Source organism: Musca domestica, unplaced genomic scaffold (assembly GCF_030504385.1).
Source record: "Musca domestica strain aabys unplaced genomic scaffold, Musca_domestica.polishedcontigs.V.1.1 27, whole genome shotgun sequence".
Lineage (NCBI taxonomy): Eukaryota > Metazoa > Arthropoda > Insecta > Diptera > Muscidae > Musca > Musca domestica.
In genome coordinates, this window is record NW_026712286.1 from 1,943,768 (window position 1) to 1,969,072 (window position 25,305).

Below are 25,305 nucleotides of genomic sequence, written 5' to 3' on the forward strand. Positions count from 1 at the left end.
AAAAAAACACAAATAAGGCTCCCTCTTCTTGGGATGCCGACGAACGACGAAGCCTGCTAACATGATTTTTTTTTGCAAATTTCCCAAAATGAAATTAACCAAAAAGGCAAAAATGAAAAAGAAACTGGATTTGTTTTGTTTTTTCTTCATCAAAAGCGGGTGTGTTTCACGTTGCTGCGTTGTTTTCAGTTTAATTCATGAAAGGAGATGATCAGAGAGCTGGCTGTCGCACTGACAATGTATGTTAATACCAACCTACCTAGCCATGCATGCGCTCCATTGTATGTGGATCAGTGAAATATGGTTAGCTTTTGCGGTTGTTGGAGTCCGCAGTCTGCTTCTTTGAATCTGACTTCTTTGCCGAGTGTGTGTGTGTGTATGTGTGCATAAGTGTGCGGTTAAATCGAGGGGAAAAATCATGCTGCAACAACATTTAAATTTTGTTTTATTACAAATTTCCGGTCGTTTGTCTTATAAGCTGTTATTTCTTCTTCTTTTTTTTTTTTTCTTCATTTTTTTCTGTATCTAAAGTGAACTTCATTCTGCTGATGTTGCTGTTATTTGTATGTGGAGACGTGTGTCCGGCTCCCCTCTCTCTGTGCTTCTTCTGCCAGTTGAGATTTCGTAAAAATTTGTCAAAAAAAAATGGGAATGTCTGCAAAAATTTCTTTTCACAACTTTTAGCCAAAGTTGAGTTGAGGTGTACGGCAATCGCTCCTACTGCTCCCCTCTGTAGTATTACAGAGTTGAATGCTGGTTGGTAACAAGTTTCATTTCTCACGGTTATATAAACAATTGTTGTTTTAATTTTTTACTTTGCTGGTTTAGTCAATGCTTCTGCTAAAAAGGAAAAAAATAATTAATTTGTTTGTTTTGGTCAGAGCTTCGTTTTTTGTGTTCATGATGGGGTGTGGGATTTGGTAGTGACTTGGGAGATTTAACTTTAATAATTGATTATGTCTTAACTTAGCTCCACCTGGGTGGGTACCTGGAACTATTTGATTTCTATTGCTGCTCAAACAAAATCAATCATATTCCTGACCTCTATTGTGACTATTTCATTGTGCCACAAAGAAAATTTGATGAATTAACACGTAGACTCTATTTTGTACCGGAGAACCATGTTGTGAGGGAAGAGAGGAGAGAAAAGGAGAGGAGAAAGGGGGCAGATTAAAGAAAATTTACTTTTTTCAGACTAACAGTACTCATATCCATTACTTTTACTTCAAATAAATCCTCTCAAAGTAGGTTAACCCTACAAAAAGTTCTAACGTAAACATGGCATAAATATATTAATCTGGACGTCTTCTGCATACAAACTTCTCGCATTTTCTATCGCCCTTTTTAATGTAAAGAAAATCTTCTGCGATTTTATTTTTGAGTTGTTCTATATATGTATACATCTCTCTGTCTCTCTCTCTCTCTCTCTCTTTGATATCTTTCTCCCATATTTTGTTTGTTTACATTAATCTACATGGGGATTTAATGTGTGGCTAGGCCACTATACAAAAGCACATGAACAGTTGTGCGATTATGAAAACAGTGCGCACGTAACGTATCGTAACGTAGAGTATGAATTTGATATATTTACTTTGATATCATGGAGAAAAATAATAAAAGGGTAATTTTCGTTAAATACTTGAATGAAAATGATGAAAATAGAAGAATTTTAAGTAGGAAAAATGTGAAATGAAAACTTTTTTAAAAAAGAGAAATGCCAAATGAAGAATTTTTATAAAGAAAAATGTTTTCATTTCATGTTTTCATAGAACATGGTTATTTATCATCCTGACATTTTTTGTACTTTCTTAATGGAAAGTTTTATATTTTTTAAATTTTGGTTAAAAAAAAAAACAGAACCCAAGGTGTAGGGTGTGCCATTCATTCTGGGTTCTCTCATAGATATTCCAAATGTGTCATACCAACATTTGTGACATACTTCTTTTTCGTTGGCCTCTTGTTGATTGTTATCTCATATCCAATTCCGCTTGAAAATAAACTTCCGCTTTTGGTAAGGCCATTGTCGTCGTCGTCGTCGTCTCGTTACATAACAACAAAGCAAGAAAAGACATTTATTCAAAACAAAAAACAATTTTTATATGGAAAAGCACAAGACATATTCATTTAATAATTGTTGCTGCCTTGCGTTTTTTTTTTTTTTTTTGCCGTCATAAATAGGTATTGAATTTAAAATATTTTTTTTTTTTGTAGCTTTGCCATGGAAACGTGACAAAATTTTGAAAATTAACCAAACAATTTGCCGCCATTGTGCCATATTTAATATTAAAATTAAAAAAGTATTAGCCAAGACGAAGTACAACAACAACAACAACGGCAAACAGAAATTCCATTGACCAAAACGGAAGTTGTTATGAGGGGGAATTTTGTTTCGTTGGCCGGGAAATGGGAAATACACATGATAATGTTGGAATGTTGTTGGATTTTCCGTGTGGGCGTTGAATTTGACCCAATAAGGAAATAGTCATAAAAAATTCTTATAAATGTCTGAATGCTTGGCATTTCAAAAACAAAGAGTGATCAGTATACCGTTAGCCATAATGGCCCAGTGGGATTGGTAATAAATCAAAATTTGAGAAAAAAAATCGACAGCAATTAAAATGAAGATAGCGTATCCCAACAATATTTCCAAATTGTTGTTGGCTTATGGTGTGGGATGGTAAAAAAAAAACAAAAAAAAAGATCTTCGAAAATCATTAATAATGCCATGCTACCCCGGTTGATTTCTTGAGCGTGTTTACGCCATACATATACACATGTACATATCTGGATGAATTTTTTGAAGCCAAATAATTCTTTTTTATTTTGTTTTTAAACCAAGATTTTTATGTTCCCTAAGACAAAAAATAAATCGCAACAGATGTTCTCTTTTATTGACCAAGAAAAAAGATCGACCACTGGCTTATCATGGCCAACAAAAAAAAAGAACACAAAAATATTCACACACTCTGAAAACATATTCGACCCAATGCACATTGTCCATCTGTCTGGTTTCGGCATGACTTTCTTGAAAATATTCAAAAGGTGCAGCAGTCAAAGACTAGCAAATCTTTGCTTTGCCTTTGGCACCAGGACTGGCGTGCAAAAATAACTACAATTTTTTTCAACTTCTGCAGATTGCGTGTGCGTATCCATCCATCCATGCAAGCATCCGTCCAACACAGTGCCTACCAAAAAGGTTTTTTTTTTGTTCTTTTAAGAAACAATCTTCTTTGGCCAGTCTGACAGGAAACGAAGAAGGAGTAGAAGAACGACAACGACAAGAACAAAAAAGATAAACAGTTTAGGAATCATTACACACATACACGCCAACATATAACCATGGCCACAACGCTTTGGTTGCTTCTCCTTCATCTCCACGAAAACACAGGAGAAATATGTGAAATATTCAGATGCGTTTTATTGCCCTTGCTGTGGCAGGAAGAGGAGCGCATCCCACATCTCACGACCGACCAGCATCCAAAAATAACATCTTTGGGTTGTTGTTACTTCTTTTTCCAACGTTCCCCATAAAGGAAGTGACTGAGCCGTGTAGGTTTCCTTCAGCAAAAATGCCAATACAAGTTATGCAAAGCATTTGCCTGTTTGGAGCAACGAAAGGGATGTTGCCGCATTTTTTGTTTTGAGAGCTTGACTTTTTGAATTTTATCAATGAAATTCATGGAAACTGGTTGTCAACTGGCTTGCTTGCTTGCAAAGGTAGAAAGATTGCAAAGGATGTACGGTAGGGTTGTCGTTCTATTAAAAAAAAAGACTATAACAAGAAGTAATCTTCTTCAAGGAGGAGGACAATTATTCATATTTAAAATTATTAAAATTTCCGTGAAAATACTGTAACGTTGTTTTTGCCGTTACCGACTAAAATCGCTAAATTTAAAACGCAAACATTTCCTATAAAATCAAACATTGACAACATTTGTTGTGTTTCCGTGTTTTCTGGTCAAAGCAGTCAAAGGAGAGGATTGTTGTATTCGCTCTGAGAGAACTGCTTTGACAAAGGGAGCACGCAACGGAAACTAATAAATATATCAAAATTGGATTTCAAAGTTTTAAAGAGATCATATCAGAAAAAAGAAACAAGCATAGTTTCTGCTACGGACAAATAATTTGGATCCAAGTATAACCAGTTTTTCAGCTATGGAAAAGGTTTTCATATAAAAAAAATTTTAAACATACATCATAATTAATAATAGAGCAGGTCCTCAAACACAGGAAACAGAGAAAGGGTCATATTTAAAATTTGTGTCTAAAAATCGCCAAAATCAATAAAATATTATGTAGAAACAGGCATTGAACTCATTGTTTTTATTGGTAAACCGTGACAGACCTCGAAACATTTCATGAGTATTTTTAGAAAAATTAAGTCAGCAAAACGGTTTAGTTTTACCGCAAACTTACTAAAAACTCGCTGAAAGTAAAACGCAAAAACGTCATAAAAACAAACATTGACAACATTGTTCCTGTCGGCAAAGCTGAGAATATAAAAAAGGCTTTTTTGACTGGCTTAAGTCATTGGCTGGCTTCTTCGGAAAAGAACGAAGGAGCGTAGGGCCAAAATCGAACTAAGTCAACCTAAAACTCCTTTGTTCCTCTACGAAGAAGCCAGGCGATGGCTTAAGCCAGTCAAATAAGCGTTTAATATATTCTCACTTTATGTTTTATGACAGGCTGAGGCTTAAATTTTCCTTGAAATCCTTGAATCGTATGAAACACTTCTGAGTCTAACCTAAGATAAAGCCTTGCCGATAATTTTATGAAGAAAGTTCGAGTTTCGAGGGTGAAAAAATTTTGCATCTGAAATTTTTGGGATTATGAGAGAGAGACTGGTGCCGAAGTAGCTCTCTAATCTGCCTTCTTAACCATCAACTAGGACTGGACAGAGTGCCGAACTTTTATGCACTCCAATGTCCAGAATTTATGGCGATAATGATTTTCTGAAAATTTGTTTATTTATTGTCATTAAACAAGGCCTATTATTTTCCCCTCCCCCTCCCTCCAAAAAGAAAAACATTTAAATAAATAATTTAATATGTTTACATAAATATTCTTTCCACTCATTTTATGCTCACGATGTTTTTGCGGCCATATAACAATACAATACTACAACAACAAACGACCACAACAATGACGAAGAGACCACCATACACACAAACCACAGCAACAACAACAACCACAAATACAATAGCTCCTTGAATGTAGCATTAACTTGGCGTAATAGTAACAAACAAAACGTAAAGCGTATCACAGTAGCAAAACAAGTTTTCTTCTTCTTCCATTCCTCCTTCTTGTCCCTCTGAAGTGTACGCCGATGTTATATGCTGGAATACATTTTAATTTGTTGTAGTTGCTGTTGTTGGTGTTGGTTTTGTGTTTCTTTTCTGTACATTCTGCATGGGCTCGCTCCCTTCATGCATTATATTCCCCACATGGAGGTGAGTGTGGTGTCTGTGTGTGTGTGTATTGGGGCTCCCCTAATTCACAGATTAGCTGAACTTTTCATTTGTGGAGACTTTTGTTTGCGTTTGCGTTTGTTTGTTTGTTTTGTTTTCCGTTTCTTTCTAAAACAAAACTACAACGCGAATCCAAAAGGAAAAACGAAAGACTTAGGCAACAAACCCGTTTTGGCTATCGTACATCACCCAGCCAGCCAACACACAAACCCTCTTATGCGCACTCCCAACTTCCAATCATGAATGAGCAACAATGTAACAGATCAGCTCAATGAATGAGAGGAGTGTACACAAGAGAGAGAGGGGCCGCGAAAGAGAATGCCAAAGTCACGTTTGTCATTAGTTAAAGTTCTTGTGTGGAACTGAAATTCGTGGTCGCCAACGTTTTTGCCGCAATTATTTTGTGATTCATGGAAACACCCACATGTTTTTGTATTTTGTTGTCTTTAATTCCCCAATTCGAAGAGCAATTTAATAACATTCATATTTTCTTTTTCTCCTCCTTTCTTACAGAGGCTAGATTGACATCTAAGGAATTGCCCACCACAGCATGGCGTCGCGAAAGGCGTTTACGCACCGGAGAATATCATCATCCACCTCAACAGCAACAGCAGCAGCAACATCCGAATCACCATCACCACCACCATCATCATCTTGCATCACCAGCCGGTTCATCGGCAAGCAGTGCAAGAGGCATATCACCATGTTCCTCGCCGACTCCCGTGGTCTATGGACAGAATTCGCCCAACAGTACAGTGACATCATCCGCAACACAACTACACTCAAATGCCCATCAAATCTCCATGATGATGGCTGCTGCCGCTGCCGCAGGCATGCGTCCCCTCTGCGAAACCACAGGTAGACCATCACCACCGCCACCACCTCCAGTTGCTAGCCACAGCAACATGCACATGGCACGTCCAGAGCCCCTAAATGAAGCTGAGATCGAAGATGCCCCATTGGATATGTCCGTATCAAGCAGTTTGAAACAAAGGAATTCTCCACCACCACCTTATCGTGAACCCTTGCCGGGCTCTCAATTCATTTCAACACTGCCGCGTCCAAGTGTCATAACTCAGGCACCGCCCAAAAGGGACACAAGAGACAGTGCCCTCTTGGCTAATCGTGAAAATGACAATCGCAGCTCTGGTAAGTTTTCCCTTTCCCTTTGCAAACCATTTGAAATTGTAAAAATATTTCCATCTCCTTTCCAGAATCCATTGATGAACATTTTCGTCGTTCTCTGGGCAATGATTATTTCGCCCTGTTTAACAAGAAATCCCCGTCAGGCCAAACAACAAAAACACCATCACCGCAGCCTAGCCAGCAACCCCCAGCGGCCCATGCCAGAACACCACCACCACCGGTAACATCTTCAACAAATTCTGCCCTACAACATTCGCACACGGGCGGCCCATCTGCAGTAGTTGCTCCACCCCCTGCTTACCCCAATGTCTTGACTCCGGCCCATCAACAACAAAGCAACTCGGTTTTACTATCGCCAGCTGCGATTATGGCCGCCCATATGAAGGCGGGAGGGCCAACAGCCGATCATATGGGTGGTACCAATTCACCACCCCTGCCTTTGGTAGTACGAGCTCCGCTGCCACAGCAACCCCTGGCACTGCAAAGAGCCACGTCTGTGACATCTCAAACACCCTTACCATCACCACAATCGCCAACCATAAAAGTTGGTTCCACACAATCTCCCATGTCTAGTACGGCCGGATCCCGAACAGCTTCACCGTTACCATTACCCATCAATCAAACGTCTTCCCAGCAGTCTTCCGCCATAACATTGTCACGTTTCACATCTGTGGAAAATTCGCCATCATCATCGCCCGGTCAAACGGCCCAAGTGGTGACCAATGTTGCTCCGCCAAATGCCTCACCCACACTACCGGCAATAATGCGCATAAAAACCGAACCAGGATTGCAAAGCATAAAGGCCAACAATCCCACACCACCAGCTTCCCCCACCAGTACCACCAACCCCAATATTTTAATTGTAAACAACAACAACAACAGCCACAATACGGTATCATCGTCGTCGTCTCCCTCATCTCCATCACCATCGACTGCCTCAAGTGCTACCATAAAAAGCAACTCAACTACCACCACCGGCGGCCACAGCAGCAGTGCTGAGGTCCTCGCCTCGGTCGATGATCATTTCGCCAAGGCTCTGGGTGACACCTGGAAGCGATTGCAAGAAAGCAAAGAAATGCGTAAATAATAATAACAACAGCAACAGCAACAACAACACAGACGTCATGCTCACCACTGAACACTAATTACTTTAGGCATTTGGAGTGATATTTTTTAAGAAGTGATATTTGGAAAATTTTTAAAATCTACCACCAACAACGCGACCCCCTCAACTGGCAATGAAAAGCAAATTAGGCAAAGAAAAAACTTCAAGTTTTTTTCGGTTTTGCATTCTTATTAATTAACTACATAGTTGACTATCTAATGTTTATACCTACCTACCTACCTACCTACTTACCAACAACTTATATATACAACAAAATTATCTAAAATGGTAACAATTGTACTAAAAGTATGATAAAGAAAAACAAAGCAAACAAAATTCATTCATTATTTAAAATTATATAAAAAAAAGATCTCAAATTTATGATTCGTTTTGATTTGATAGTTTAATGTGTTATCTTTTACTTTATTTTATTTTTTTTTAATTTCAATGTATACTAATTATTTAATTTTAATTTAACGTCTAATACCAGCAAATTTCTTAATGTAGTATTCCCCTTTTTATTGCAAAAGTAAAAAAACAAAAACAAAAACATACAAAATTAAAGAGTATTACCATGATATCGTTCATCTCTTAAGAATTATGTGTGCGTACAGATGTAACTCTCTTCGATTTCTCTTGTTAAAATGTTCACTTTGCCTCTTTTCACGGAAAGTATATTGTGTGGTTTTTTTTTTCAACAGAATACGGGATTACGTCTTTTACACACCCTGTCCCCTGCTCTCTTCCCCAACACCCCTTGTTAACATAATACTAATTTTATTATTAGAGAATATGGATATACATATGTATTTGGTTTTTAAGTTTTTAACTCATGATCTTAATACATTTATCGCAGAAAAATAATAATTTTTTCCTATAATTTGTTTCGTATTAAGTATTTGTGTAATTTATAAGTTTTATGCTGAATTCCTATTATTTGCTTAACAACAAAAAAAAAAAAACATGCAAGAAATACACTTGTTTACTATAAGAATTTCATTTTCTTTGTAATAAAAAAAGAAATAAAAACACAATCAGACGAAAATAAAGGATAAAATATTTTTATATTATGCGAATTTGTTTTATTTTAGTTAATATTTGGTGGGGTATTTCAAGATACGACATACAACAGAAGTTTATCTCAGAGCTATTGGAAATGAGCATAAGGTTGCTTCGGGTTGTTCAATCTGCTATGATTAGCGCCATCTCTTAACATTTGTAGTTTCATATAGTTGTCTTGTTTTTACTTAATGTCTCACCATAGACAAATTAAGGTATAGACTAAAAAGTTTTAAACTTTACCCCTTCCGGCAGATGTCACTATTGTTGATCTTGGGCCAGTCAAGTCACTCAGGGCTAGTGAAGTCACTCGACTTCGAAAACCATTTATTCGTTTTTTCTGCTATTTAAGTTCTATATTTTTATATTTCACGTCATATTTGGATAATGTAAAAATAAACAAAGTCACTGTTTCGTTTTTAATTGATAAATAATAAAGAATCAGAAAAATATTCAATATTTTGTATTTTGAGAGAATTGAGTGAATAGACTTTTGCTCTCTCACAGCATGAACGACATCTATTGAAGCACTTTTTTCGAAGATAAAAGATGAGACAACTTTTTAGTCTATACCTTAATTCGTCTAGATAGATGTTTTTTTAAATACCACTAAATTTAGTGGTAGTGCTATTGAAATTTCACTACCACTAAAATTTAGTGGTAGTGCAATTTTTTCTTAAATATCACTAAAGGGTTAGTGGTAGTGCAATTTATTTTTCACTACCACTAACCCTTTAGTGCTAGTGAAATAAAAAATTGCACTACCACTAAATGAACAGTGATAGTGAAATTATTAGTGCACTAAAAATACAGTGCATTATGCCCATCTCTGGTACTTAATGTCTCACTTCTTTCTCTCAATCACAACGGAATGATATCCCATGATCACTGAAAGATGATAACACACTTTGCAAAGTACACCATAGCCCTTAACGGCGTCAACCGGCTGTCGGCGGTTAAGAAACGACTCGGCTTCATAATCTGGTCGGTCGCTTTGTAAGTGAGTGAAATTCGCAAAAAAATAAAAAAAATACGAAATTTTCAACAAAAGTGTCGTTTAGCGGTGGAATATAATGAATAAATCATTCAAATAAAGTCGAGTAATTGTTAAGTAATAACGAAAATGGTTAAAATTTCATAGATTGAAAACGGCAGTTTTTGCATTTTATTCTGCTGTCAAAAAAGATTTGACAGAAAAAAAATTAAACTACAAGGATGAAAGAAGTGAAAAATAAAACATAAATCAAGACAAAAGGTGAAACACACAATAAATGTCGATAGTGCAAAACAAACATGCTGTCTGCATGAAGGCATAAAAAGATATTAAGAAGTCATAGTAAGTGTTGTGCTAAATGTTAAAATAAAAACAAATAATTGTTTAAACAAATTGTAATTGTATTGCAATGGCAAAAAGAAGAGAGGAAGAGAAACAAAAAAGAAGAGTGTGTGAACAACATGCAATGTGAAAGACGGTGGAAATGTCAAAAGAAAAAGTAAACGAGTAAACGCTTCGCGGTGTTACCAACCCACCGTTGTGAAGTGTCAAAAGTAGCAGTGTGTTTTCATTAATCAATGCAATAAAATACACAAATTAAATAAAAGAATGAATTTTCTTTAACAAAGTGTTTACCTGTGTCGTTAAAATCATCAATACAAGCATTTATTTGGTTCCTAAAAAATTGTTTACCTTAGTTGTTTTGTCTTTCATCCGGTATGGCAACACCTAACAGCTGTGGTATGTCAAAAATGATTTAAACAAAATGAGAGGTCCAAAAGGGAGAGCGATAGTAGTGAGAACGTAAGAATATGGAAATGAAAATCGCAAAAATAGTGTGGTCAACTCTAGAAAAGGAAAAACGTGTAATACTTTTCGGCACGATTTACTTTATTATTGGTTTCATAGTGGTTTAGTTTTGTGGCAAGTATAATTTTCAAAACTGGATTGCATGAATATTTGTGTACTTCGAATATGATTTAAGCAACGAATTGTCGTTATAAATTTGAGAATCCAAGGAAATCTTAGTATGCAGAAACTTATTGTAATATATATTTCTACATATCTTGTTGGATCATAATTAATCTCCAAAAATGTGTACATTTCCTTAATAAAAATATTTTCGATAAATTGTTACAGAAAAATCTTTTTTCGAAGCATGACGCACCAATAAGCCAATCTGTTCCATGCTTAGGGTCACGCAACGATATGAGATTTAATTTGTGGGAGTCTACATTTAGATTTGAATTTTCAAAGGACCTTTGTATTTTTCTCATAGTTTTTAACAGTAAATGTTACGATGCCATTGTGAAACCCTTATGGTCCATAGTTGTTTAGATATGCTACTTAGTACTTGCCTAGGAGGAATGCAATGAGTTCACGGAACTATGAAAGTCGGTATCTCAGGCATTGTGCAAAAAATGTACACCTTTATGAGTGAATTTGGTGATATTTCCCAACTGGCTGTCCTTAACTATAGATACACCAAGTTATAAATGTATAGGTTCTCAATAGGCATGAAGATCATAATTTCTAAACAACCTAATTTAAATTTATCACTTTAGCTCTTTTAATACCGACTCAAAAATTAGTAAGTCCTCTATGATACCCTTCTATAAATATTCCCCTCTTCACCTTCTCTCTGCATGCAGATCATATTAACCCACCAATTTGACGTTTAAGCGCCCGAAAAGTCGGCATAAACGGAACACTGTCCAGCAGACACATTGGCATCACTGCAGAAAATCGTGTCAAAAAGCAAACAATTCAATTGCAAAACATCATATTTTTTTCTTCTCCCTTTGAAAATCTAAAAAGAAAAACATAAAATTTAATTTAGAAAATGTTCGACGGACTATTTGCAATTTTTAAAACTTAAAAGAAAATAATGTTGGCGTTGAAGTCGCAGTTACATAAAGTGTTTCGCGTATTTAATAATGTAAGATGTACAACGAAATGAAAATGTGCGAAAAGTGCGTAAAAATGATGGCTATTTGAGTTGAGTTGATGAAAGAAGGACGTAAGAAGAAGTCCCAAAACGAAGACAGTTTTCGACATTGTTTACAGAATCGAATCAATTGAAGTTATCCTGACACAGTGCTCCGTGCTCCAGACACAATAACATTCAGAGTATTTGTTTTAAAATATCAAGTGTTTTTGTACTTTTTGTTTTCTCTTCACACTCTTCCTTTTTCCGCCAGAGTCGTCGTGGTCTTCGTTTCGGTGATATGCTGTGCTGTTCAGTGCTGTGCTAAACTCTAATGATTATGTGTTGTGTTTATTGTAAAGATTTATCTTTGCCTACTTTTTTCCGTAGATTATTAACAAAATAGCAAAGCAAAACAAAAACGCTATAGGATTCGCTCGCTCGTTGGCTGGCTGGCTCTGTTTTGGAGATAATTATTAAATGGAATATGTTTGACAACGCCAGGGCACGACAACAACATTAACAATTATTTAACGAAATTGTCCAAAGCGAGAGTGAGAGAAGAAAAGAAATTTTGGTTTCCGAATTAGAATCGCTAACAAAACAAAAGACACTCTGTTACCAGAAACGAAAGAAAAGCAACTACAACAACAGCAACATCATACCTCTGCAACAATATTTAAGTGTGGTCTACAAAAAAAGTCCCAGCCTACAACTATAACAACTACAACAACAAGTGAAAAACATATTTTTGTAAATTTAAGCAACTCTGAAGTCGGTCGTCTGCCTGTCTCTGCCTCCGTTCCGTACTTTTGTATCATTTGGAGCTTTAAACGAAATGCAACAACAAAATAAGAATTATTAATGTCAATGGCACTTCAAAAAAAAGTAGAACCACAAACAAAAACGTAAGACGAAGACGACGACGACAACGCATCCTTTAAGAAAACGACCGGGGCACGGGACAAGGCACAACAAACAAACAACAACTACAACAATAACAAACAAAAATCCCAATTTGCAATTTGTGGTTATTATCATTGTACATTTAAACCAGAATAGTAGTGTTTTCGTACGATTTTCCCAGCAAATGCTACATTAGAAAACGAGTTCCTTAATGCAAATAAAAGCAGAAGTAGAAGAAGAAAAAACAAGTCGATGTCAATGCTTAAATTGATTTGTAACGAAAGTCATCACTGGCACAATGCAAAGTTTGGATTCATCATGTCAAGAAGCTGATGTAAGTATGCGTGATCCGTAGGAATTCATTCCTCTGTAAATACAACATGTCGTTCTTTCTCATTTCTTTGCAGTTCATAATAAATGACACTTTGAAGAAGCTTAAAGGCTCCAATTCAGCAAATTCTGCCAATGCGAATTCGGTATCCTTAGGTGGGTCGAGTGCATCAAACGCAGCTTTACTTAGACAACAACATCATCTTCATACACAGCCGCAACAGATTATTTACCAACATCTGCCCTCATCATCGTCGTCATCATCAACACAGCAGCAACAGCTGAAATATCAGCAGTACCAGCAACTGCAGAATGCTCTTCAGGGCACAAATGTGTCATCGTCCTCGACTTCGACGTCGTCTGGACAGTTGCATCAACAGCTACAACATGTGTTATCTAGTTCTCAGCAACAGCAGCAGCAACTATCCTCACCACAGCCACCTACGCCGCCGTCCCTTGTATCGTCTTCGGCGACGTATAGCGTCACATTTCCCACAAAGTCGTCGCTCATAGACAACAGTTTGTTGCATTGCAATATCTCACAAATACCCAGTCAACCTCCATTATGTATATTTGACGATGATGAACCGACACCTTCCGAACAACCTCCCGCCGAACTTTTGGCACCTTCTGCCACGGCATCCGTTAGTAGCGGCACAGGATTGAATACATCGCTCAGCTATGACGGTTTAGGGTTACTGAGCCATGGCCCAGCTTCTAATTCCAACAGTAGCCATGGCAGTGCCACTGTACACCACATACCCATGGCGGCTCCATCGCCGTCGGTATCTGCGCCTACAGCATTTTCGAGTTTCAATTCGATTACCTCACCATCTCCTGTTGTTCCAGATCTGTTATTGTCTACACCGCCGGGTGTAAATTCTTCTTCACAATCCGTCAACAACAATAATAGCAGCAATCATAACAATAATACAAACAAAAAGGCTGAAAAACGTCCTTCTTCCTCGTCCTCCTCAGCATCCCTATCGACGTCAAACCATCACCAGCAGCATCATCAACAACAACAACAAAGCCATCATCACCACTACCAGCAGCACCCTTCACAGAATCACCTTCCCACACATAACTCCCATCTGCTGGGTTCGTCGTCGTTGCCGACATCCGCATCATCAGCAACGTCTGGGGCAACTGCATCGCCTACCTCATCGCCCAGTAAAAGGCAAAAAATTAAAGACTCTTCAACAAAAAGCTCTCATTCGCCGTCGTTACCACGATCAACACCAACTTCCAATAGCTCAGGTTCTTCATCGGCTGGTGGTGGTACCAGCTACACGTCCACATCTTCCTCATCCAGCGGTTCCAAACGAGAATCTTCATCGCAAAGTTCTACAAGCACGTCGTCAACACACAAGTTCTTTAACATACATGATCGCATTAAGGATCACTATTTCCAGTTACTCGCCAATGACTTGAGTCTATTTGCGGAAACAGGGGTAAGTAGAAGGACTTCATTTTCCCTGATGTTGGACTAAAATTAGACCAGCATAAATCTTCTTCATGAATCTGATTACAACCCATAGGTAATAACTTTCGTTATCTTCCCTTTGTTTCAGCTCAAACAACGAACTCGCTCCTTTGTGTTAGAACGTGTCGTTGAGTGTGAACGACTCAATACAATAGTGGTTAACCTCTATCCGGGCAACAAGGGCTATGCACTGGCTTTGCACTACGATGAGCGTCAAGTGTTGCCACCAGACGCTGAAGGCGGTGCTGCGCTAGCTAACGAATATTCACCATCGTCATTTGCATCTTCTTCGTTATCATCTTCTATGAAAAACGTGTCTAGTCGGAATACAAACATCACTCTGAATAGCAGCAGTGGAAGCAATAGCAACAGCAGCAGTAGTAAACTTCATCCTTCGCCCATACCGCCTGATTTGAAAAGGTTACACTCAGATCATTTGTTGGCAGGTGACACTTCCGCAATAGACGCCGCTGCCAACGTTGAATACTCTTTAGTTGAAGTTTTGCGTTGGCCCTACGAGAACGACCAACTGTTGCAATGTATCGATCGTGAAATTCTGCCCGACTTCTTAATGGATATGCTTGCGGCAACCACAATCACTTTACAAGCTCCCCAGGACGATAGTACAGGGATACCGCGCATCTATGCCAAACCCAATGTTTTCTACGCCGGTTGTGTGGTGGCACAAATTCGCGATTTTCGACAAACATTTGCCACCTCAACAAATATCTGTGATACAAGACACGTGCTGTTACGACCCACCAATGCAACACTGTTCGCTGATGTCCAGCATGTTGCGACAACGTTAAATCAAACCAGCTCAGTTTGCGCTCCCGAAGACAAGATAGCCCTGGAGAGTCAACTAGTATTGGCTACGGCTGAACCGCTTTGCTTGGATCCAGACCCGAGCATAGGACGTCACGCCATCAACTCACAACATGAACGGCAACTGTTCAACACCCACGAAATGAGGCGCCAAATGAAGAAGTATACTCAAATTTCCATAAACCGCAAGAGAAAATTGGATCAGTTTACCCATCACTATGGCCTGGAGTTGTGCGATTATCTGTCAAGGCTTAGGTCGAGGCCAAGATCGGGCTTGGCAGCGGCTAATGCGAATTCGACAACGACAGTCAGTGGATCGGGTAATCCCTTAGTTAGCGCCACTATGTTGACATCGTTCGCATCCAAGGTTCCGAAACGGCCGAAGGACGTTATGCGAACCATACGGCCACCTCGTCTCGACTATCCGGCAAATTTAAAGGTGCCCGATCAGATGATGAACATCGACAAGTATGCAAAGACTAATGAGAGGCCGAGGGAGACCACTGACTGTCAACCTCAGCTCATTGAAGAGTACATATTGGAAACGGAGCGTGATGACAACGAGGGACGGCGTGTTGTCTATCACATCAAGTTGTCAATATTTCAAAGGCCATCAAATTCAGAGTACCTGGGAGAATTGTATGTGGATCGTGATTACCGAGAGGGCATACGGAATGGTGAATCGTGCCGCTTTCCCTTGGGCACACGAGTACATGCGAATCGTTATATTCAACAATTTACGGAGATATTTACCGAGGAGGGTCGCAAAGCTGTAAAGATTACCCATTTGGTTCCTGGCCATGTGCCAAAAGTAACACACACTGGTATTACACCGGAACAGAGGCAGGCGTTGCTACTGCAACAGCAGCAACAGTTGCAATTGCAGCAACAACAAAGGCAGGCTGCATTGCTGGCAGCCCAACAGCAGCAACAACAACAACAGCAGCAGCAACAACAACAAGTCCTGTCGCAACAACATTTAGTAGTTGTCGGTCCCAATGGACAGCAGCAACACATCATACCAGCCACTGTGCAACATGTTACCAACAGTACACAACAACAGCAGCAGTCGGTGCAACATGTTGCCAAGAATATCAATATTGTCAATGTGACTGGCAACAATACTGCCGCTGCGGTTACACATGTCTTAAGGCAGCAACATCAACAACAGCAGCAACAGCAGCAACAACAACAGCAAGTGTCTACCACCCAATTTATAGATGCCAATGGTGCAACGGTTCAACTTCAACATGCCACACTCACTGCCTCCGGTTCCAATTCCAATCCAACAAATAACGCAGGCACAAACACCATCTCAAGTGTTGGTGGACCCCATCACATACAACTGCAACAAATAACAGCTGCCACTGCCTCTGGATCAGGTGGTCAATCTTCTCTAGGAGGCAACTCCTCTGCTGGGGCTCAGACTACAACTACTACGCATCAGTTGAGCTTGAGCAATGGCTCCCTTGTATTGGTACAACAACACCCTGCCCCCAATGCGCAAACGGTACACCACCAGCAAACAACGACACATCAGGCCCTCCAGCATGCTGGCATAACTATCCAACCAGCCAATGCCTCGCATCAGCAGGCGCAAGGCCAGCCAAAGACGCAAGTGATCACCACCACTCAGCTGAATTCTCTTACGTCTGGCAACAATTCGGCCCTAAGAACCCAGCTCAGCTCTAATGTACCAATATTGGTGAGTATTTTTGGACACACTCCGGCTGAATAAGATTTCATATTTTTTTTTCTCCATCATTACAGCAAGCACAGTTAAAGGCAGCTCCTCTGGTGACTGCCACAAATCAGCAGCAGCAGCAGCAACAACAACAGCAACAGCAGTTATTGCATAAACAACAGAACACTGCCAATAGTTCAACTAATACCACAAGTGTGGGTGGGAATGGAAATCCCACTACGACCCTGCACGCCAATCCAGCCATAAATGCAATCTTCACCAGCATTATGAACAGTGCTAATCAATTTCAGCAACAACACCAGCAGCAGCAGCAACAACAACAACATCAAAACAGTAAGTTTTGCAAGCAAAAAAGAGTCGGTTGACCCATTGACGACAAATCCAAACTCCATTTTAAATAGTTGTGCTCTTTATTTGTAGCGGTGTGTTAATCTCTGTTTCATTTCTTTGCCTCCACTTGTAGCATCAAATTCAAATACTTCCACAACTGCAACAGCGTTGAAGAGCTCTAGTAATGCTTCCATATTGAGTTTATTGAATAGTGCACCGGCTGCTATGACCAGCACGCCTGTTGCGAGTGGAACATTTACTACAACTAGCGGTCAACCTGCCCAGCAGCAGCAGCAACACACTGTGACGTTAGTACCACACACTACCACCACCAGTCACCAGCAGCAAACGCAGCCTCAACAGCAGCAGCAGCAACAACAAACGACAACGGTAGTAACAACTGATAACTTCGTTCAGGCTGCTGCACCGCAGCCACCGCCCCCAACAGTGCAAAGTCAGACACAACGAAAGCAAAATGAAGTCCTACAGAATCTTCTGAATCCTGGACGGAAAATTAACATTGTTAGCAGTGGCGGGGCAGGTGTTGGAGGCGGTACAACTACATTTCGCACTAATGCAGCAGGTAACATAATTGCGGTGAATCTCAATCAACCAACCAGCCAACACCATAACCACCACCAGCAGCAGCAACAGGTCCAATCCGGACAACAGATGCACACCGAACATGTTGTCCAGGCGCAACATCCGCAACAGCAGCAGCAGCAACAGTCGACAACAGTGCGTGTATCAATGTCGGCATTGGCCTCCCAGTTGGCATCCCCGCCCGCCATAATGACCAACAGTACAAATTTCGGTGGTTACACGCTGAGCACTGTAACTGGCAGTGGCACGAGTGGCGGCGGAAGCATAAAAATACTCAATAGCGGTATTCAACAGCAACGGGTTTTGGCCAATGCTTTGCGCCGAGATTCAATCAACAGCGTATCACAAGGTCCGCCCAATGCTATAGTCGTTGGTATGGCTGCCCCATCGCCGGGCTCCGACTCGAATGCCTCTAATGCGAGCGGCTTTGCGATACCCCAGTCAACATCGGCCAGCGGTGGGGGTGGCAGCAGTGGAAATACCACAACACTGAATGCTCTGTTAGCCAATGCAACACCCTCTCCTTCTGGGTCGGATCACTCGCAGTCCTCCCAGAACCAAAATCAGAGTCTACTCGAGAGGCTCAACAGCGGTGGGGTAACGACGGGTGCTGCTCTGCCCAACATGTCTCCACAGCAGCACGCACATCCCACGCCGCAACAGCAGTATATAACGAAAAGTCTAGTACAATCCCCCGCCAATTCTTCCATACATTCGCCAATGTCTAGTCCGCATCCACAGCCGTCTCCGTCGCCTCATTTGCCACCGCCACCTCCCACTCAACAGCCTCAATCGGGCCAGCAGCAACAGCAAACTCAACAACAAACCCAAACTACAACACTGAACCTCCAAGGAATCAATTTTTCCACTCTGCAGGGTGCTATGGCCAACTTCCCAGGTCTGCAAAATGTTCAAGTTCAAATTCCAGGTTTTAATCAGCCAATATCACTCCAACTGACTGGAGGAAGCATACAAGCCGTGCAACATCCCGCTCAATCAAACAATTCCGTGTCAGTAGTGGGCACCAGCGTAAGTTCAGCCTCAAACCAGCAGAGCAACAATAACAACAGCAGTGCTGTTGTAGCAACCCAAAATTCCAATACTAGTCAACAACAGCAACATCAAAGAAGCCTTCTAGTGTCTGTGCCCGTGAGCTCGGCAACGAATCAGCAACAACAACAAACCTCTACCCAGCACACGATCACGCTACAGCCACAGCAACTTCACCAACAGCATGGATCGACGGCAACCGGCACAATAGTGAATTTGCAGACAGGCACCGTTGCAACGGCGTCGGGTGGAACACAAACGGTGGTATTGACAAATAACTCTGGTGGTGGGGTGGTGTGTAATACGACGAATTCATCTGGCGGCGCCAATCTCGCAGGGAATTCCGGAAATACAGGCACGACAATGTTAACATTGCCAATTGGTAAGTTCCTGAAGAGAAACCAACAGCAAGTAACACCTTAGCAATTTGTTGGTTCAAAATGCACCTTCCAGAGAATTGAGGTTCGGCGAAATTGTGCTGACATTGAAAACTGTGAAGTTTCTTACTTTAGAGAGGTGCATTCAGGACCAACCTAGATGTAGTTTTGACCTAAATTATATCCAGCATATTGCAAAATGGAAACTATGCTGTCTCTCCCCCATACTGAACAGTTCGTAAGGCCATTGGTTGGGAGTGCGCCTTGCTTTTATTTTGCAATATAATTTTGAAAAAAAAAAACGACATTTTTGAAAATTTATTTACTTTTGATTTTGTATTTTTTGTTTCCTTTACTTTTTTTGATGAATTGATGATGGAAACTCTTTTTTCAATTCAACAACACATTTATTGACACAAAATGCGAAAAATAAACACAACAAATGATTTTTCTTTTTTACATTTTTTGTTCCTTCCAATACCTACCTGCCCCTTGTGGTCCTTCATTTCGTCCCACAACCATTATCCCATTTTCCAAACTTTGCCAAACACCATATCCACCCACCACGAATTCATTTTCATTCAAATCATCAACCAAAATAAAAATATTCATCACCCACCACTGCCCTGCCATTTATTTCTCCATTAATGTTTCGGATTCAAATGCATTTGTGTTGAATATTCAAAACAATTAATCAAAATCAAACCAATCCAAATCAAACAGTTTAAAAGAAAATAACAGAAAACTGAAAAATCCCCACACAAACACTCCTTTTTTAATTTTTCGGAAAATATTCAGTTTGTCTTGCCAAAGCACCGCCACCAATCCCTCCTTTTGTATTGTTAATAACTATAGAGTGGACATTTTATTTCATTACAACTAACCAAAAAGCAAAACAAAACCAAAAAAAAAAACAACAACCGAAAGCGTTGTTTTCTGGCAACCAATCGATTCTACAAATCATGTTACCAAATCAATCAATCGTTCAGTCAAACAAAAACCAAAACCCGCAAATTCCCCTTTTATTACAGCCCAATTGGTAGGAGCCGGTGTACAGAAACTAAATCCGTCGGCGCTGAGAACATCCAGCGCAACAGCGCCTGGAACTAGCGTTGCAACATCGAACGCTGCTGCGTCGGCAGCAGGGGGCAGTATTATTGTGCAGCAACAGCCATCCCAGAACCAACAGCAAGGCACTAATCATCAGGGCCAACAGGCAACCATAACTGTTAGCAGTACGGGTGGCGGAAATCCAACAAATCAGGCTATCCAATTGGTTGGCACGATACAGCAAGGTGGACGAAATATCCAAGTGATGGGACCGAAACAGTTGGCCGGCAGTCGTCAGATAATAACGCAACGTCAAATAGGTGGCTCCACCTTAAAAATAGCAGCAGCAAATCCAATTAACGGTGAGTAGAAGATTTTCAAATTGGAATGAAATTAGTTTTTTTTTTAATTTGTGAGGTTTCGTTTTTATGGGGTGGAGAGGTTTTATTTTGAATTTTTTTTTAAGTTATTTATCGATGAAAGTTTATGAAGTTGTGAAAAACGTTTTTAGTGGAGTTCGAATCATTAGAATGAAAGAACCATAAGTTCTTGAAATTTCGCATGCGGTTAGGGTTCAGAACATAGTAGAGGCCCGTCACCGCGAAATGGACCTAAAGACCAAAAATACCAAAATTCCAATTTAACTGCGGATATTTTAAATGTGAAATGTCACTCTCCGCCGGAATCACAAATACAAGGTAAAATGAAGAAACTGCAACCAACTTCAGACTGCTGTCATTTCTAAGCCACTCGTCCGACATCTGTTAAAAGTATTCGAATGACAGCTCATTACACCTAAGTCTGTTTTTACACGGTAGATTGGTTCCAGAAGGAGCCGTGTAAAAAAAGACATTGATCTTATGCAAAAATGGGTGATTTGTTCCTAATCTCTAAAACCTATTAAAATTAGCAAAAAACAAGAATTTTTAATTTTTTTCTTTACCAAACACGTCTTATTGCATTGACAGTTCACAAAATATTAACACGTTTCAATTGCTCTGACCAGTAAATTTTATTGTATGCACATAAAGGGAATTCCCCTAAATTAGTGCTATTCACATTTGCTTTGACCAGTAAAAATTATTTGTACGCGCTAAAGGGGAATTCACTTAAATCTTTAAGGTAGTGTTCGCAAACTATCAATACTATCGATGGTTTCAGACTTTTTTCTTTCATAAATACTTTTTTGTGATATGAACATATTTCGCAAAAATTAAATTTGACAAAAAAAATTAAGTACATACAGTTTCAAATCGTGCTAAATGGAATAAAATCGTGTAAAAAAATTAAAAATATTCAATTTTCAAACCGTGTTATATCAAAACCGTGTACATAAAGACCGTGTAAAAACAGACTTAGGTGTATATTATTTACAAGCGTACAAAAGCATTTTGGTGAGAATTTTCCAGAAAAAAGTTATTATAACAATTCTCACCAAAATGCTTTTGTACGCTTGTAAACAATATAATGAGCTGTCACTGGAATAATTTTAACAGTTGCAGTTTTTTCATCTCACCCTGTATATCGAACTTTTCCATAAATTATAGTGTAGTAGAGAATCACATGATAGGCCGTGTCCGGCTGTAGCCTTTGTTTTAGTAAAATTTCGGGGTATTTTAATGCGGAAGGCATAAAAAGTTTTATTTGGGCCTATTCTCCTTTGTCATATATTGTCAGTTCTGCCCTTTTATCGATATTTTATTATGGATAGAAAGCCCCACTTTTTATTATTGACTTTATAGTTTTGATTTCTTTCGTTTAGAGTTTTTTTAATTTTAATTTTGATTTTATTTTTTGGTTTTATAGCCACTTCTAATGCAAATATTACCTCATCAGCCAATCTAACTGCCACGCCCATTGTAATGTCAACGCAAAAATTGCAATTGAAAACGATTAAAGCCACAGCTGCGTCACAGCAACAGAGCCAACAACAACATCAACGCATTCTCAATCAAATAGCCGCCACCTCGCAGACAAATTCGCAGGGAGGGCAACAACAGCAGCATCAAACCCAGACGGTTATTATTGGCCAAACACCCGCTCAAGCAGCAGCAGCAGTGCAACAAGGCTCCCAGCCACAACAACAGCAACAGCAGCACATACAGATATCGGCGAGAGCTGGTAGTAATTTAACACAACGTGCCATCACAGCCTTTGTGGCTAAACAACAACAACAGCAGCAGCAGCAACAACAACAGGCAGCGGCGGCTGCAGCTGTAGCAGCAGCGAATCGAAGACGTTCTGCGACTGATGTAAATAAGTAAACTCTAATAACTAAGAAAACACCTACCTACCTACACACCCTTTAAGCATTTTGAATGTATTCGCAGAGGAATCAAATTTCCTGAAATGGAGAAGAAAACCAAACTGTCTGGTAATGTTAAGGCTTCTTTCTTTATTCTTTTGTTCAAGTGTCGATCAGAATCTTGCTCTGGCGACAAATTTGCGCTGATCACAGACCTTACAGCTTTAAGAGAAACAAGAAAAACTCAAAACTCGTTATACCAATGTGCAAAGAACTCTTTTTTTTCGGTTCTAAATTAGTTAGTGTAGTTGAAATAATTTTAATTTGTTTAATACAACTACACAATAATCAGCAGGTGGTGACTTTTTCATTGTAAATTTTATTTTGGCAGAGCCTGTGTTTCACGCTTGTTTCTATTAAATTTGAAATCTGTGTTTGTTGATTTCCAAATAGGCAAATAAATACTCCACCACCTCTGCCAACAGCAGCAGTACTAAATAATGTAATTAGAATCATTTATAATTTGCTATTATTTATTATGTTTTGTTTAGCCGAAGAATAAGGGAAGGCGAAATTGAGAAGTCAACAAACAACATTTTATTGGCATACCATTGAATCGATTCAAAAAAAAGAAAAACAGAAGAATGGTCTCTGGCAATAGCATGTGAAACTTATTGATATTGTAAATTGTAAACTAAAACTATAAATTCAACTCTATTAAATAAATACATATTTATAAACGAAAAGAAAATTAAACTAAAACACAACACAACACAAATAAAAAGGAGATACTAAAAACGTGCAGAAGAGTATTAAAAAAAAATGGTGCATTGAAACCTAAACTGTGTGTGTACGAGCGTGTGGAAATTATAGTGTAAGTACATGAGAAGCTTGAAGTCATGGCTAGACATATTTTGTGACATTTCATAAATGGATTACAGAGCCGCACTAAATTTTCCGTTTTCCATTATAATTTGACATTAATATGCCTAGGCATGTCTTTAAGCTTTTTATGTAGTTGCACCTTTACTCTTCCGTTGTTTACCACCAAATAGCCAAGTTCTAAAATACATTTGTTGTACATCTAATAGGCATAGCATTAGTAATGAACCTTACATCGAATCTAGATTCAGATTAGCCAGAAATTAGTTTTGTCACCTTTAATCTGATAATATTCGGTCCTATTACGGTTGTCGTCGTCGACGCAAACTAAAGCCGAGGCGATAATAATGGTATTAGGGTTGTCGTTTTTTTGTCGATAGCGATAAATGATTGCAATTATGATTGTCGATAGAAAAGTCGACGTGAAGTCATTTTCAGAGAATATCTGTCGCCGTAAAAAATTGTGACGACATTGTTTTTAAGTCGACGTTGATATTTTAACCATTTTATATTTGACATTTGACCATGAAAATAACAACAGCAAAACAATTTGGAAATACTAAAGTCATTTTCGACACTGGTCTAATATGATACTAGCGCTTAAAACCTCAATGCTGTGGCCAATTGGAACTGCTCTAGTTTAGCAAAACTAATTTTTTCCATTGGTAGGTAGTTCCACCCTGATTCCGGGAAACTATTTTTTTCTTAGGAACGGACCCGGGACCCCAGATTTTTTATTCAAAGTTGGGGTTCAAGACCCCAATCCACTTACCCACTAGGTATCGTTGAATGCTTACTCAATATAGACAGTAGAAAATACCTATCCAACAAGTGGTCACATAACCACCGAAAGCCGGCTACTTACAACAACTTACAACTGTTAAATTTAGAAAACGTCGTCGATGACCATAGAAACGACAACCTAATTGGACCGATTGTGTTTTAATTGATATTGAAAAAATAATCACTGTATTGAATTCTCTGCTAAATTTTACATTAGGTTCTTCATTTCTTGCAACTTTTTGTTGTCAAGCTGAAAATTTCGTCTGATTTCATTCAAATTAGCAGACCACAATTATTTAACAGTAACTGTTTTATTAAAGTGAAACACCCGCTCACCCGCGCCTACACACACACGTTAATGAATTTGGCTCATGCAAACCAGCAATACTTTTAAATTAACTGACTGTCTTTTTTAAATCTGTATCTTCTTGGTCTTCTCTGACGAAGTCTGATATGTGTTACTTATTTAAGTAACATTATTGTATATTATGTATTGAACATTGAAAAACAAAAATACAACAAATTACATATAAATTTAAAAAGGAAAAAACCCTGTTATCGACAAAATTCTATGCAAGACTAATTGGCACATCATTAAATGTTTTGGCTTTAAAATAAAAACAAAATTCGAGTCAGCACACAATTCAACTAACTTAAAGCTCTTAACAAAATGTATTCCTTTTAATAAAAAAGAAAAAAAAGAAAACAAAGCAATATTTGAGCATGATTGTATATTACAAATAAAAAAATCGGAACATTTTTCTTAATTCTACTAACAGAGAACAAAAAAAAAAAAACAACAAAACTGATCATGTTTTCATTATTATTATTAATTTATTATTTATTTACCGATTCAAAATATAAGCAACATAATACTATATACATTTTTATAAAACAATGTATAAGGTATGAATTGAGACAACAAATAAAAATAAAAAAATAAAAATAAAAAATTTGCAAAAAATATTAAATAAACAAATATGATGATATTCGACATTTATATAGTTTTTTATAAATATTAATTTCTTTTACTA

General features: G+C 38.7%; 2 protein-coding genes across 6 annotated transcripts in view; both read left to right on the top strand.

Moving 5' to 3' along the window:
- The window catches only part of LOC101888995 (mucin-5AC), a 55,062-nt gene extending 46,273 nt beyond the window's left edge, over positions 1-8,789 (top strand). For both annotated transcript variants that reach the window (XM_011292941.3, XM_005180434.4), the window contains 2 exons: positions 5,982-6,617; positions 6,683-8,789. In XM_011292941.3, the coding sequence (XP_011291243.1) occupies positions 5,982-6,617; positions 6,683-7,701 (1,655 nt within the window). In that variant the 3' untranslated portion in view covers positions 7,702-8,789. The remainder of the gene's footprint in view (positions 1-5,981; positions 6,618-6,682) is intronic.
- A 945-nt stretch (positions 8,790-9,734) lies between these two features.
- LOC101889173 (AF4/FMR2 family member lilli) lies at positions 9,735-24,785 on the top strand. 4 transcript variants are annotated; one of them, XR_002194283.2, is made up of 9 exons: positions 9,735-10,114; positions 12,090-12,939; positions 13,013-14,389; positions 14,510-16,951; positions 17,017-17,284; positions 17,415-19,316; positions 20,343-20,723; positions 22,168-22,735; positions 23,158-24,785. XR_002194283.2 is itself a non-coding variant. In XM_011292943.3 (8 exons), the coding sequence occupies exons 2-8, from the start codon at positions 12,904-12,906 to the stop codon at positions 22,623-22,625; spliced, it is 6,864 nt and encodes a 2,287-aa protein (XP_011291245.1). In that variant the 5' UTR covers positions 9,735-10,114; positions 12,090-12,903; the 3' UTR covers positions 22,626-24,785. The 4 variants fall into 4 exon arrangements, 3 of the variants coding, with proteins under 3 accessions (XP_011291245.1, XP_058980102.1, XP_019891252.1); XM_011292943.3 differs by having other exon boundaries at positions 22,168-24,785; XM_020035693.2 differs by lacking the exon at positions 9,735-10,114 and adding an exon at positions 10,926-11,711 and having other exon boundaries at positions 22,168-24,785.
- The last annotated feature ends 520 nt before the right edge of the window (positions 24,786-25,305 follow it).